The sequence below is a fragment of the Erinaceus europaeus genome, unplaced genomic scaffold, assembly GCF_950295315.1.
Source record: "Erinaceus europaeus unplaced genomic scaffold, mEriEur2.1 scaffold_228, whole genome shotgun sequence".
In the NCBI taxonomy this organism is placed as follows: domain Eukaryota; kingdom Metazoa; phylum Chordata; class Mammalia; order Eulipotyphla; family Erinaceidae; genus Erinaceus; species Erinaceus europaeus.
In genome coordinates, this window is record NW_026647422.1 from 78,636 (window position 1) to 93,477 (window position 14,842).

The window sequence follows — 14,842 nt, forward strand, 5'->3', positions numbered from 1 at the left end:
GGCCTCAGGAGATCCCAGCAAGAAGGACCCCTCCCATGGCTTACTGCCACTAAGGACTTACTTACAGAAACTAAGGATCCTCCCCCTCCTGCCATAGTGACTTACTTTCCCACTGTCCTGAGGGACTCTTGGAACACCTCCTATGCTTCCACAGGAGATGCTAATACTTCTGGCATGCTCTAGCCAGCATCCCTTTGAGTTCTGTGGCAGGGGGTGGTGGTGGCTCTCTCTGCTGAGTCACCTGTATCTAGAGCTTGGGGAGAACTTCAGTTGCATCAAGTGGACTCCTCCTATGAAGGGTATTAACTGTTGCCTTGTCTAATCTTCATTTAAACTTTCAGTGACTTGTCTGGGTCTGAAGCCTTCTATTTAAGCCAGGTTTTAAAAAAGACAAGTGCATGAAAGGATGAATCCTGGTCCAGCTCCCCACTGTGGGGGAGTCGCTTCACAGGCAATGAAGCAGGTCTGCAGGTGCCTGTCTTTCCCCCTCTGTCTTCCCCTTCTCTCTCCATTTCTCTCTGTCCTATCCAACAACAATGACATCAATAACAACAACAGTAACTACAAAAAATAGTTTTTGTCATTTTTACTACCAGAATTATTGCTTGGGCTAGATGTCTATATGAGAAAGTCATCATTTTCATTAGTCATTTAAAAAAACCTTATATATCAAGATTATTTAAATATATATATATATATTAGAGACAGAGAAACAGGATGTGAAATAGGAAGATAGAGAGAGATAGAGAGACACCTATAGGACTGCTTCTAAAGCTTTCCCGTTGAAGGCAGGGACCCTGGTCCTTGAACTATGTAACACGTGCACTTTACTGACTGAGCCACTGTATGGTATTTTATTTTATTTTACTTTATTTTTAATTATAATAGTGACAAAGATAAATAAGGAGAGAGAGAGTCTTGCAACCTATCCCACTGTTCCTGAAAATTCCCACATGCAGATGAAGATTTGGAAGTTGAAGTAGGGTCCTTGAACCTAGTAACTTGTATGCTTTACCAGTCTTTCCACCATGTGGACCCAAGTCATTTTGTTTAATTGACTTTTCTAAACCAGCTGTCTTTCTATTGCTAAGTTCAGATGGCTATCAGTTTTTACAAATTGCAAAATCCCTTTATTTTCCTTTTGTCTCTACTTAGAAATTCTCATTCCCAAGAAGGAGGTACAAAAATAGATCTTGGAACCTGAAGCAGGAGTTACTGACTTCAATCCTTAGCACTAAATTTGCTGTAGTGAAGCTCTGATCTTCTCTTTCTCTGACCAATAAATAAATCATAAAGGAAAAGAAAAATAGAATTACTCAATACTAGTTGCATTCTCATTATCCTTGTGCGAAGGCAGTCATTAACTATCACAATCCAATTCCTCTTTATAAGGGATAACTTTAGCAAACGAATTCCTATGTTGTTTGACTTCTAAATTGTTGCAGGTGATACTTTTATCAAAATGTGCTCCTTAATGATATGATGACAGGAATCAGCTACAGAATACTAATTTAGGATGTTGGTTGGAGAGCTAAAAGCAATTCCAACAGAAAAAAAAAAAACTCTCCATCTTAATAGGTTAGTTCAATAGAGGTCTATTTCTTGCCGAAGTAAAGATAGTGGAGGGTGTGGATTATTCTGTTCCATAGGGTCATTCAAAGAACAGGTTCCTTCTATCTTCTTGTCTGTCCTGCTCTGAGCAAGGAATGCTGTGGGAATTTTTGTGTGTGTGTGTGTGTGTGTGCTCACTCTAGGTGGCTGTAGTTTACACCCTTCATAGCCACATTTCTTGGCAAGAATTTTATGAACACAGCCACACCTACAAGGAAGGGAAGGAAGTGTAAATCTGTTGGGTGTCAGAAAGAAAGAAGCAGTTTTGGTAGACATGAACCAGTTTTGCCTTAGCTGCTAGGGAAATTAAAAAGAAAAAAAAAAGACACCTCCATTATAAGGAACAACTTTTGTCTAGTTTTAGCTGCCTTGTTGAAGTTGGGATGATTTGTACATTTCTATGAGAGAGACCATAGTAGCATTCATTTATGATCTGGTTTTCTTTTTTATGTTCTTCAGGGATAGAAACCTAGACCTGCCACATTTGTAAGGGATGAGCTTCACCACTGAACAACTTCCCAGTCACATATATTCACAGGCATTAAAGTCAATGTAAATACAAGTTAATTGAATTTAAAGGAAAGTTCAATATATGATTTCTCCTAGATTTAACAATTTTAGATCTTATCCTATTTTGGCTACTTGCACATAAAGGAAAGGAATTAGGATTTGATGCATACATACTCCTGAATAACATTTTGTTGAAGAAAAATAATGTTTATTTTCAAATTCAAAAGTAGAATCTCCCAACTGCATAAAAATAGCAAAGCTGTGGTTTTGTTAATTTATCCTTTCTTAAATAAAAAATAAATTGAAAAAAGAAAATAAAAAAATGACAAAGCTAACAGATGGAATTAGACTCTTCTATTTGGTAGCTGACTTTACTGTTAACTGAGGCCCCATAGAGCCCTATTAGCCAAATATTATGCGACTCTGCTAATCCCAGAATTTTTAAAATAATTATTTATTAACTATCTCCTGTATGTGAGAAATACTGTGATTTAATGAATCCAAAAAGGTGTTGTTCTACCCTTAGAATATTATATCTGGGTGAAATTGGAAGATGTTTCTAAGATGGGAAGAATCCTCACCAACTATGAAGATATCAGACAAGCAAAAGTTCCGCTCTCTGTCAGCAGTCTGTTTTTAAGAATGTTCTGGGTGGTTCTAATGCAAGCTAAGGGTTGAGTATCTCTGGTCTAGTGAGATCCTTCAGGAGACATTATGATGCATGAAAGAATATAGTCAGCTTCCTATTGTGTCATTCTAAGCATTTTTCTAACATCACTAGACACAATAAAATGTGTAAGAATTAAAAAAAAAAAAAGATGGTTTCCTATAAAACCAGAGTAGACCAGTACTGACAACCTCTTGGGTTTTAAAGAAGCATGAAATTATATACAACTTGAGTATGCTTCCCATAGGTATTGGAAACAACTGTCTTTGAGTTTGTTTCCAAAAATAAGCCATGTTTTAAAACAATTGTGTGTCAAATATTACAACAGTATCTATTCTTTTTTAATGGGTGATTTAATAGTGGGCTTACAAATATCTAGTGAAGAACAATTAACAGTGATTAGTTGATCTGTTGCTTCTTCAGAGACTAGCACACAGTTACAAAAATATTTCTGACTGTAATAACGTACTTGAGTGCTTTTCACCAAAAGATACTAGATGGAGCAAGTTAGGGAGTACTGAAACCTTTAAAAGGGCAGGAGAGCAGAAACAACAGACCTAATGAGGCCTCCTGGTTAAATTAAAAGTTTCTTTTTTTTAATTTAATTGTTTTTTGCCTCCAGGGTTATTGCTGGGGCTCACTCAATACCTGTACCATGAATCCACCGCTCCTAGAGGCCATTTTCCCCCCTTTCTGTTGCCTTTGTTGTTGTAGCCTCATTGTGGTTATTATTGTTAATTGTTAATCCTGTTTGTTATTGGATAGGACAGAGAAAAAAGGGGATTTGATGGGAAGACAGAAGGGGAGAGAAAGACACCTGCAGACCTGCTTCACTCCCTGTGAAGGGACTCCCCTACAGGTGGGGAGCCTGGGCCTTGAATCAGAATCCTTATGCCGGCCCTCATGCTGTGTGACACATGTGCTACTTCCCGACCCCCTTCATTTGTTTTTGATGAGACAGCTGCTGGTTTTAAATTAGATCTATACTGACTCCACCTTGTGCCACTTACCTGCCTAAATTCCAGGGGGGGAGCACAGGAGAGCAGAGCTGTAGCCACATGGCTTTGCAAGATGCAGATTATACTGCAGCAGGATAAAAGAAAGTTGGGAATCACAGAAAGCTCTTCTTCAATCAAAGAAGCCCTTAGTCTCTATGACAGGATCTATTCAGGTGTTTTTTGTTTGTTTGTTTTTAGTATTTATTTCCTTTTATTGCACCTGTTTTATTGTGGTTGCTACTGATGGATAAGACAGAGAAATGGAGAAAGGAGGGAAAGACTGAGAGGGGGAAAGACAGACACCTGCAGACCTGCTTCAGCTCTTGTGAAGTGACTCCCCTTCAGGTGGGGATCCTTAACACTGGTCTTTGCACTTTGTGCCACATGCATTTAACCCACTGCACTATCGCCTGACTACCCCTTTCAGGTATTTTATAACCCTGGCCTTGGGGACAGCCATAAACAGATCTCCAATTGTCTCCAGTTTTCTGGAGCTGTGAAATAGTCTAGTTAAAATTGAGCATGATATAGTAGTGGGCTATTGCTATGCATGGGTTCACTAGAATAACCCCCCACTACACACACACACACACACACACACACACACCACATACACACACACACACACACACACACACACACACACACACACACACACACACACACACACACATACAGTCTGAATGAGAAAGGAAGAGCACACCAGTGACAGTGAGTTTGCCGACTTGGTCAGAGTACCATGTCTGTTTTATGGAAGTGGATGTGGAAAGAAGGATCAAAACTCAAAGGTGGTGATAACTGGAGACATTACCTCAGGTTATGGTAATGGCCCCTTAGAAAGCTTAGCTAGAGAGAGTTGGGAGGTAGTGCTGAGGGTTAAGGGCAAGTGGCTACAAAACACAAGGACCAGCATAAAGATCCTGGTTTGATTCTTCTGCCCCCGCACCTGCAGGGGAGTTGCTTCACAAGAGGTAAAGCAGGGGAGTCGGGCTGTAGCACAGCAGGTTAAGCGCAGGTGGTGCAAAGCACAAGGACCGGCATAAGGATCCCGGTTCAAACCCCGGCTCCCCACCTGCAGGGGAGTCGCTTCACAGGCGGTGAAGCAGGTCTGCAGGTGTCTATCTTTGTCTCCTCCTCTCTGTCTTCCCTTCCTCTCTCCATTTCTCTCTGTCCTATCCAACAACGACAACAATAATAACTACAACAATAAAACAAGGGCAACAAAAGGGAATAAATAAATAAAATAAATATAAAAAATAAAAATAAATAAAAAAGAGGTAAAGCAGGTCTGCAGGTGTCTATCTTTCGCTCTCCCTCTCTGTATCTCTCCATTTCTCTGTCCTATCCAACAATTACATCAAGAACGACAATAATAACTACAACAATAAAACAAGGGCAACAAAAGGGGATAAATATTTTTAAAAAAGAAAAGAAAGCTTAGCTAGTGTGGAAAGTTCTTTACTTTCCTTTTCACAATTTTTGAAAGCTTGAAATCCTCTGGCTCAAGGAGAAATGCAATGGGATATTTGCTGGTGATAATTTGGATGTCTAAAATTATCTTTTATGGCTTATAATGAATTATAATCGGCACCCTTTTCCCCCCTTTTTTCATGTGTTTACATATAAGTTTTCTGTTCATTCTCTTTGTCAACTGGGAATGATTTTGGTAACTAATGGGTGGCTTTGCTTAGCAAGAAAAGGAAAGTAGTTTCCTGGTATTATTAAACTCTAAAAAACTGTACAATTTCTTCACTCTTATAAATATGTATTTTACTAGGAAACAGCAAAGTCTTTGTGACACACTCCTCTTCCCTCAGGAGTGTTGGTAGTAAAAGGAAAATGCTGTTTAAAAAGATGTGTTCCACAAGGTTATATGCTTCCAATATTTAGAATGTACCTAACTTCTGCTTATCTGGCATTTTCTAAATGAATCATTTGACTGTAGTTTGCTGATTCAAGCTAGTTTTAAATAGAGAAGGAAAAGTACTTCTACAAGAATAGGACTAAAGAAAGACCAGGTGAACTCAAAAGGTACAAAGTTATCAGAATGAATGAAAGCTGGAAGGAGGAATTTTGCGTGCATTGGCGCTCTCACCAGGCTTTTTCCCAGATGCTGAGGGAAATGGTGCGAGAGCTACTACTCTGTCCTTGTAAAATGGTATAGGCCTTACTCTGAATATCAATTGCAGCTACAAAACTAGGGTGCGGTCTCTAGTCTTAACCTAGCAGTTCATTAATATCTCTGGATTCCCAAAGCATGTCTCTGAACTGTCTTTCACAAAACATGTTTGGGAAATAGTCCTTGAGCAGGAGAGGCTTCCAGAAAGATAATTATACAAAAAAAGCTGGTTACTTAGTCAGGTATGAGTCATTTCTTTTCTTTTTGGTTAATTTGTTTTTTAAATTTTTATAAGTCATTAAATGGTTTAAAATATCATAAGATTACAAAAGCGTGTAGTTCCATACCACACCAACCACCACATTCAGTACTCTCACCACTCTCCACCTCCCTTCAAGGATAACCACTATAATTTTGCCAAAATCTGACTTTTTAAACCTATACAAGTCCATGTATTTCAGTTCTTTATATTGAACATATAAGCTAAGCCATCTGGTTTAGAAATGTAGGTAATTTGGCTATAGATGTAAACAGTAATAAGAATCCTTGAACACATATATCAAATTAAATAACCTCAAAGTATTACATCTAGAAGGGATTAAAAAACAAAACAGAGTTGTAGGAGAGACTCAAACATACTAGAGATAATTACTTCATTTAAAAAGACATAGAGAACTGTATGTGTGTGAATGCATTATACATGAAAGTATTACATAGGTTTAATGTAAATACATCTAAGAGGTTTTCATTTATTTATTTTCCCTTCTGTTGCCCTTGATTTTTATTGTTGTGGTTATGATTGTTATTGATGTCATCATTGTTAGATAGAACAGAGAGAAATGGAGAGAGGAAGGGAAGACAGGGAGAGAAAGATAGACACCTGCAGACCTGCTTCACTGCCTATGAAGCAACTCCCCTACAGGTGGGGATCTGGGGGCTCGAACTGGAATCCTTAGGCCAGTCCTTATGCTTTGTGCCATGTGCCCTAAACCTGCTGTTCTACCACCTAACTCATGAACAGTAAATACAGTTTTTGGTACATTTGTAAAATTTCTCAGTTCTCTGCAAAACACTCTAACCTGCCCCCCCCACCTAGGTGCACCTTCACCATCTTGCACCAGGACCTGAAATCCTAACAGTCTTAAAAAAATAAACAAAATTATTATGAGAGAAATATATAAAGAGACAGTAGAGACCAGAGTCCTGCTCAACTCTGGCTTATAGTGATGCTGGAAATTGTATTTGGGACTTTAGAGCTACAGGCATGAAAGTTTCTTTTTTTTTTTGAGGTTTTTTTTTAATAAACATTTTATTTGGAAGTGATTTAAGAATTACAGAAAAGCTGCAAAAGAACCACTTCATGCAGTGTCCCCAAGTGTTAACATATGACTTAGCCAGGTACATTTGTCAAAATTGGAATATTGACAATGATACATAACTATGAACTAATCTCCAAGCTTTTTATGGATTTCACTAGTTTTCCACTAATGTTCTTTTTTTTTTCCTTTTTGTTAATTAATCCTTTCTTAAATAAAAAAAAAAAAAAAAGCATGAGAGAGTCGGGCTGTAGCGCAGCGGGTTAAGTGCAGGTGGCGCTAAGCACAAGGACCCGCATAAGGATCCTGGTTCAAGCCCTGGCTCCCCACCTGCAGTGGTGTCACTTCACAAGTGGTGAAACAGGTCTGCAGGTGTCTTTCTCTCCCTCTCTCTGTCTTCCCCCTCCCCTCTCCATTTCTCTTTCCTATCCAACAACAATGACAACAATAATAACTACAACAATAAAACAAGGGCAACAAAAGGGAATAAATAAATAAAAATAAATATAAAAAATATATTTAAAAAAACTTTAAAAAGCATGAAAGTTTCTTGCATAACCATTATGCTGTCTTCTCAGCCTAAAAGAATCTTTTGAAAAACTGTTCTTTTCTCATTGTTCTTTTCACTAGCAAGATTTATCCATTACCACTTCTTTCATATTTTAAAGTTGTTTCATATCTTTTGTAAATGGTTATATTTTAATTTTTAATTATTTTATTTACTTATTGGATAGAGATAGCCATAAATTGAGAGGAATGGGGAGAAAGAGAGGGAGAGAGATGGAGAGACACCTGTAATGCTGATTCACCACTTGCAAAGCTTTCCCCTTGAAGGTGGGGACCGGTGTCTAAAACTTGGGTCCTTGCCCATTTTACACGTGCACTCAACCAAGTGCACCACCACCCCAGTCCTTGATGTCTCATATTTTTATGGCTGTGCTCTATGATCTGTTTTACTATGTATCACTTTGTTGAGTGTTCAATGTTCCTTTTTTATTTCTCTGTGACATTCCTTTCAGTAACTCTTGCAAAGCAAGTCTGGCGACGGCAAACTCCTTTTGTTTTTGTATGTCTGGCACTGTTTTGATTGCTCTTGCATATTTGAATGATAGTCTTCTAGCATAAAATGTGTAAGACTGGCACATTTTTAGAGAGTGTAGCCAGTTTGTCTTCTGTTTCTGATGCTCTCTTATACATGGCTGAGTCTACTTACTTTACTTGCTATTTGATACTGGAAGGAATTCAAAGTGTTCTTCATACCCTATTGTTTTAAAACCTTGAATATACCACTTCTCTCTCCTGGCCTCCATGGTTCCTGCAGGAAAATCTTCTGTGAATCTGACTACAGTGTGTGTGTGTGTGTGTGTGTGTGTGTGTGTATGTGTGTGTGTGTGAATCACTTTATTCTTTTACTTTATATAATTTCACAGTGATGTTTCTTAATGTAATCCTATTTGGGTTTAGAAATTTGAGAGTTCTGTCTCCTTCCTGAACTTCTGCCTTCTGACCAAATCACACATTTGGAAATGTTCTGTTATCTTTTCCTTGAATGTAGTCTTTGCTCCCTTCCTTTTTATCCTTTCCTTCTGAGACACTCATAATCCTGATATTACTTTCATAATAGTCTTTAATCCTCTTGAAGAGTTGCTTCATGGGAGTCGGGCAGTAGCACAGCATGTTAAATACATGTGGCACAAAGTACAAGGACTGGTGTAAGGATCCCGGTTCAAGCCCCCAGCTCCCCTCCTGCAGACGAGTCACTTCACTGGTGGTGAAGCAGGTCTGCAGGTGTCTATCTTTCTCTCCCCCTCTCTGTCTTTCCCTCCTCTCTCCATTTCTCTCTGTCCTATCCAACAATGATGGCACCAATAATAACTACAACAGTAAAACAAGGACAAAAAAGGGAATAGATAATAAATGTAAAAAAAAAATTAAAAGAGTTGCTTCATTTTTCCTAAAGGTTATTTTTCTCCTCTTACTTTGAATTCAAAGAGTATAGCTAGTTTGTCTATTTCTTTTCTTTTCTTTTTTCTTTTTCTTTTTTTTTTTTTACTATTTATCTGTTCCCTTCTGTTTTCCTTGTTTTTTTTATTGTTGTTGTTGGTGTTGGATAGGACAGAGAGAAATGGAGAGAGGAGGGGAAGACGGGGAGAGAAAGACACCTGAAGACCTGTTTCACCGCCTGTAATGCGACTCCCCTGCAGGTGGGGAGCAGGGGCTCGAACCTGCATCCTTAATGCCCATCCTTGTGCTTTGCACCACCTGCGCTTAACCCGCTGTGCTACCGCCCAACTCCCTGTCTTCTATTTCTGATATTGTCTGTTCTATGTGGGTAAGTCTAATTCCTTTACTTGTTACTTGAGAGTGGAATGTATACAAAGTGTCCTTCATCCCTATAACTGTTTTCAAGTTTTCCATTTTACTATCAAGGGACACTTTAAAGTCACAGGTTTCCTTCTTAATCTGTTATTTCAAATTTCCTGACAATGCAGTTGCTAAATTCTTCCTCTGCTGATAGCTCTTCTGTAAGTGTATCATTAAATTTCTTGGTTTTGCAGCACCCGCATTTTCCTAGTTTTACACATGTTTGGTTTCTGTTGTTGGCCAGCAAATGGTGCTGGGTTCTGCCTTATATTTGAGCTGCAAAGGGGATGACATAGTGCTGCAGTATTATGACACCTGGTGTCCCTTAAACAGTCTGTCAGGGGCAGGGGAGGGGGAGGGGGATTACAGACCTCCTACTATTTCCAGATTGATTCCTAAAAGTGGGAACTCTGCTTTGAAGTAAAAGTCACTTTCCTCCTTGCAGGGTGGTCTGATCCCATTCACCAGGGTTTATATGCCATTTGGGACAACTTAGACTTTGGTAAGCTTCTTGGCTGCCATGAAGGAAGAAAAATCATTTCCCTAGTGCTCCTGGATGGACCCTCTGGGGTTCACGCAATAGATTGTGGCTTCTATATCTCTAAACAGTAGCTTAAACTCTCTTAAACCACTAGGTTCCTGAATGGTTTCCAGGAGGCCCTTTAATATCCACCAGGTGGATCTAAAGCAAATGCAAATATGGTAGCTGATGTCTAAGCAATGCTGTGTTTATTTATTTATTTATTTTTATTTTATTTATTTATTTATACCAGAGCACTGCTCATCACTGGTTTATAGTGGTACAGGGTATTAAACCTGGGACTTCAGAGCCTCAGCCACGTTTCTTTGCATAACCAGTATGCTATATATCCCCACTCTCAATGCTGCATTTCTGTTAATGTCCTTTTCTCCCTTCCCCCTGCTCCTGGAGTCCACACAATCAATGACTTTCAAATATTAATGATCCTTTCTTTACCAAAAAACCCAGATGTTCTCTGATGAAATTTGTTTAGTTATTTTGTTATAATATCAACATTTGTTTTCTGGTGAAGGGACAACTTTCTGTGAATAGGCCACCATAGCTCCACCCTGGAAGTCTTTTTTTTTTTTTTCCTACCAGGGTTGTCGCTGATCTCCTTACCTACATGAATCCACTTTTCCTGCTGGTGACCATTTTTTTCCCTTCTGTTTGATAGGATAGACAGAAATTGAGAAGGAAGGGATGGGTCGAAAGGGAAAGAGAGACACAGCTTTGCTTTACCACTTGTGATGTTTCCCTAGAGCCAGTTTCTTTGCACATTAATTTTTGCACACAACCAGGTACACCAACCAGAACCCTGAGAGTGAATCATTCATAAATAGTTCACCTGCAGAGGGGGTAAAGAGCACAATGGTTATGCAGGGACTCTCATGCCTGAGGCTCCAATGTTCGATTCAATTTCTCCCCCCCCCACCACCACAAACCAGAACTGAGCAGTGCTTTGGTTAAAAAAACAATCAGATAGATAAATATATATATAATATATATGGGCATCTTCCTCCCACAGCGTCAGTGCATCTCTATCCACATTGGCCAGGCTGGTGTCCAGATCGGTAATGCCTGCTGGGAGCTCTACTGCCTGGAACACGGCATCCAGCCTGATGGCCAGATGCCCAGTGACAGGTCCACTGGGGATGGAAATGAATCCTTCAGCACCTTTTTTAGTGAAACTAGCACTGGCAAGCGTGTACCAAGGGCAGTGTTTGTAGACCTGGAACCCACAGTCATTGGTGAGTTGGCCTCTAACCTGGGTGAGATCCCAGGGGTGTGTCCTTGGACTCCACAGACACCTTAAGGCTGGGTCGTCTTACACAGGGCTAGTGGTGAGAGGCTGCTATGATTTCCCTTTGCAGATGAAATTCGCAGTGGCCCCTACTGCCAGCTATTCCACCCTGATCAGCTCATCACGGGCAAGGAAGACGCTGCTAATAACTACGCTCGTGGACATTACAGCTTGGGCAGGGAGGTTATAGACCCTGTCTCCGATCAGATTCGGAAACTGGTAAGATAACATCACTTGCTCAATGTGGCGTGGGACTAACGACAAGAACTCTTCGCACACTGATGGCCCTCACTGAACATCTAGACTCTCAGCCGAGACACTCTTGGGCTATGGCACAACTATTTGCAGCAAGACCAGCTTCTCTTTTCTGTTTGTTTTATTTTAATGACATTTAAGAACAATAACCATCATGGTTTATAAATGGGTCTCACAGAGGTCAGTGGAGAATGTCCACAAATCTGAACACCTTTTGATAGGTGAGTGTTAGATACCATGTTTTAGCAACCTTTCATAGAATACTAGTTTGTCAGCCAACACTTCCCATATAAGTAGGAAACCCCAGTGAGGTGTGTGTGTGTGTGTTGGGGGGGGTCTTGAATTGTAATAATCACTTTTATAAACTTTCTTTCTGGTAACTACTCCTTACTGTGCTGATCACTGTTTCAAGTTAGTATTTAGTGAAATATATAAAACTGAATAACTGTTAAAACCACACAGAAAGGAACCTGCTGGAGCCAGACCTAGACCTGACCTGACTCCAGTACCTGATTCCATTGGAACTTGATGGTTCTGATATATTCCTGCTCAGAAACTTGTTACCAAATCTTTTTTCTTTACTGAGGGATTAATAGTTTGCAGTTGACAGTAAACTGTAGTAGTTTGTACATGGGTAACATTTCTGTTTTCCACATAATAATCTAACACCCCCCTCCACCCCCACCCTTCTCTACTATCACATTCCAGGACCTAAACACTCGCCCCCCCCAACCTGAGTCTTTTACTTTGGTGCATTACACCTAATTCTGCTTTGTGTTTTCCCTTCTGTTTGATAAATCTTTCTGAAGTATCCATTACACAGAGGCAGTGGTTGCAGGCTATCTTGGTCACACTCCAACTGATAAGTTTCCCTTGCTCTGTGGTCACACCAAGGGCAACAAAGATTACATTCTGTTTCAAAACTAAACTATACAGTCATCACAGATCTTGTGATTCCTTTAATTTCAGAAATGAAGGTAGTTTACTTTTTAAATAGCCTTTTTCACTGGGGGTATGGATTGACCTGCCACCATCCATGTCCAGCAGAGAAGCAATTACAGAAGCCAGAACATTCACCTTCCATACCCCATAAAGAACATTGGTGTATAATCCCAGAGGGGGAGAAATATTAGGGGAAGATGACCAGAGGGCTCAGAACTCCAATTCCATCAGGGCCCAGAGAGAGAAGAGGAAAAAAGAAAGGCATTGGGACATAGTAATATATGTAGAAAGAAAAGTTAAGACTACAGTAAAATGGGCAAATATGTGTAAGTACAGCTAGTTATAGAATTAAGTCAATTGGGGGCCTGGCAGTGGTGCGCCAGTTTAAGTGCACATATTGCAAAGCACAAGCACCCACTCAAAGATCCTGGTTTAAGCCTTTAGCTCCTCACATGCAGCGAGGTCACTTCATAAATGGTTAGTTAGGTGGCAGGTATCTATCTTTATTCCCCTCTGTCTTCCCTTCCCCTCTCAACTTCTCTCATATCAAAATATTTTTTTAAAAGCCAGAAAACATAGAAACTGTGGATTCATAGAGAAAGAAGCAAGCCCCAGAGATAATCCTGGAGGCAAAAAAAAAAAAAAAAAAAAAGGAAATCGGCCAATCCATATCTGTGACCTTGGGATTACTAATGCAGTTTCCAGGGGAAGGAATGGGAGTGTGGAACTCTGGTGGTGGTAACAGTGTGAAATTATACCCCATTATCTATAACTTTGTAAATCAATATTAAATCACTAATAAAAAATAAAATAGCCATTTTAGTGGAATTTTCCCCAACAAGTAATTGATTGTGAAGTTTCTCTGAATACTTAAATTCCTCAAAGTCCTGACTGTTTTACAAGCATTATTCATATTTCTTTTATAAACTTGGCCACTGTAATCAGAGATTCAGAAAAGTCACTGTAGATACCTTCAAGACTTAATTTATTTTGCAGGCCGACAAGTGTGAAGGTCTTCAGGGATTCCTGGTTTCCCACAGCTTTGGTGGGGGAACTGGTTCTGGGTTCACCTCTCTCCTGATGGAGCGTCTCTCTGTCGACTATGGCAAGAAGTCCAAGCTCCAGTTTTCCATCTACCCATCTCCCCGGGTGTCCACAGCTGTCGTGGAGCCCTACAACTCCATCCTCACCACTCACAGCACCCTGGAGCATTGTGACTGTGACTTCATGGTAGACAATGAAGCCACCTATGACATCTGTTGTAGAAATCTGGACATTGAACGACCAACCTACATCCACCTCAATCGCCTTATTAGTCAGGTAGCATCGTCCATCACTGCTTCCCTCAGGTTTGATGGAGCCCTGAATGTTGACCTAGCAGAATTCCAGACCAACTTGGTGCCCTATCCCCGCATCCACTTCCCTTTAACCACCTATGCCCCTGTAATATCTGCTGAGAAAGCATACCATGAAGAACTTTCAGTTCCGGAAATCACCAAGGCATGCTTTGAGCCAAACAACCAGATGGTGAAATGTGACCCTCGCCATGGTAAATACATGGCCTGCTGCCTGTTGTACCGTGGTGACGTGGTCGCCAAAGATGTCAGTGCTGCCATTGCCAGCATTAAGAACAAGCGTAGCATCCAGTTTGTGGACTGGTGCCCCACTGGCTTCAAAGTTGGCATTAATTACCAGCCTCCCACTGTGGTCCCTGGTGGAGACTTGGCCAAGGTCCAGCGGTCTGTGTGCTTGCTGAGTAACACCACAGCCATTGCTGAAGCCTGGGCCCGGCTGAACCACAAGTTTGACCTGATGTTTGCAAAGCGTGCATTTGTCCATTGGTATGTCGGTGAGGGCATGGAGGAGGGAGAGTTTTCTGAGGCCCGAGAGGACATGGCTGCCTTAGAGAAGGATTATGAGGAGATTGGAGCAGATAGTGCTGATGGAGATGATGAGGGTGAAGAGTATTAACTTGACATTTTTTATTCCTGTCTGTCTTGAACTCATTTGTGAAGCAGGCTATTGTGGCAGAAAGCTGTCAATAAAATAGTTTAATATGAATGTCAGTTTGGTTGATTATTTTAATTTTGAGGTAAACAAGCAGAGAATGAATGATACCACAGCCTTGATGCTTTCTCTCAATACGGTAGATCTTTTACTCAAACCTGGGCCACACACATGGCAAAGTTCCACACTATCTCAGTGAGTTCTTTAGCTAGCCCTTGGTCACACTTATA

The 14,842-nt window shown here is 40.3% G+C and overlaps 1 protein-coding gene across 2 annotated transcripts; it reads left to right on the top strand.

The window, feature by feature from the left end:
• The first annotated feature begins 11,135 nt into the window (after positions 1-11,135).
• LOC132536334 (tubulin alpha-8 chain-like) lies at positions 11,136-14,612 on the top strand. Of its 2 annotated transcripts, none has more exons than XM_060183999.1 (3): positions 11,136-11,355; positions 11,479-11,627; positions 13,602-14,612. In XM_060183999.1, the coding sequence occupies exons 1-3, from the start codon at positions 11,235-11,237 to the stop codon at positions 14,574-14,576; spliced, it is 1,245 nt and encodes a 414-aa protein (XP_060039982.1). In that variant the 5' UTR covers positions 11,136-11,234; the 3' UTR covers positions 14,577-14,612. The 2 variants fall into 2 exon arrangements, with proteins under 2 accessions (XP_060039982.1, XP_060039983.1); XM_060184000.1 differs by having other exon boundaries at positions 11,182-11,289; positions 11,541-11,627.
• The last annotated feature ends 230 nt before the right edge of the window (positions 14,613-14,842 follow it).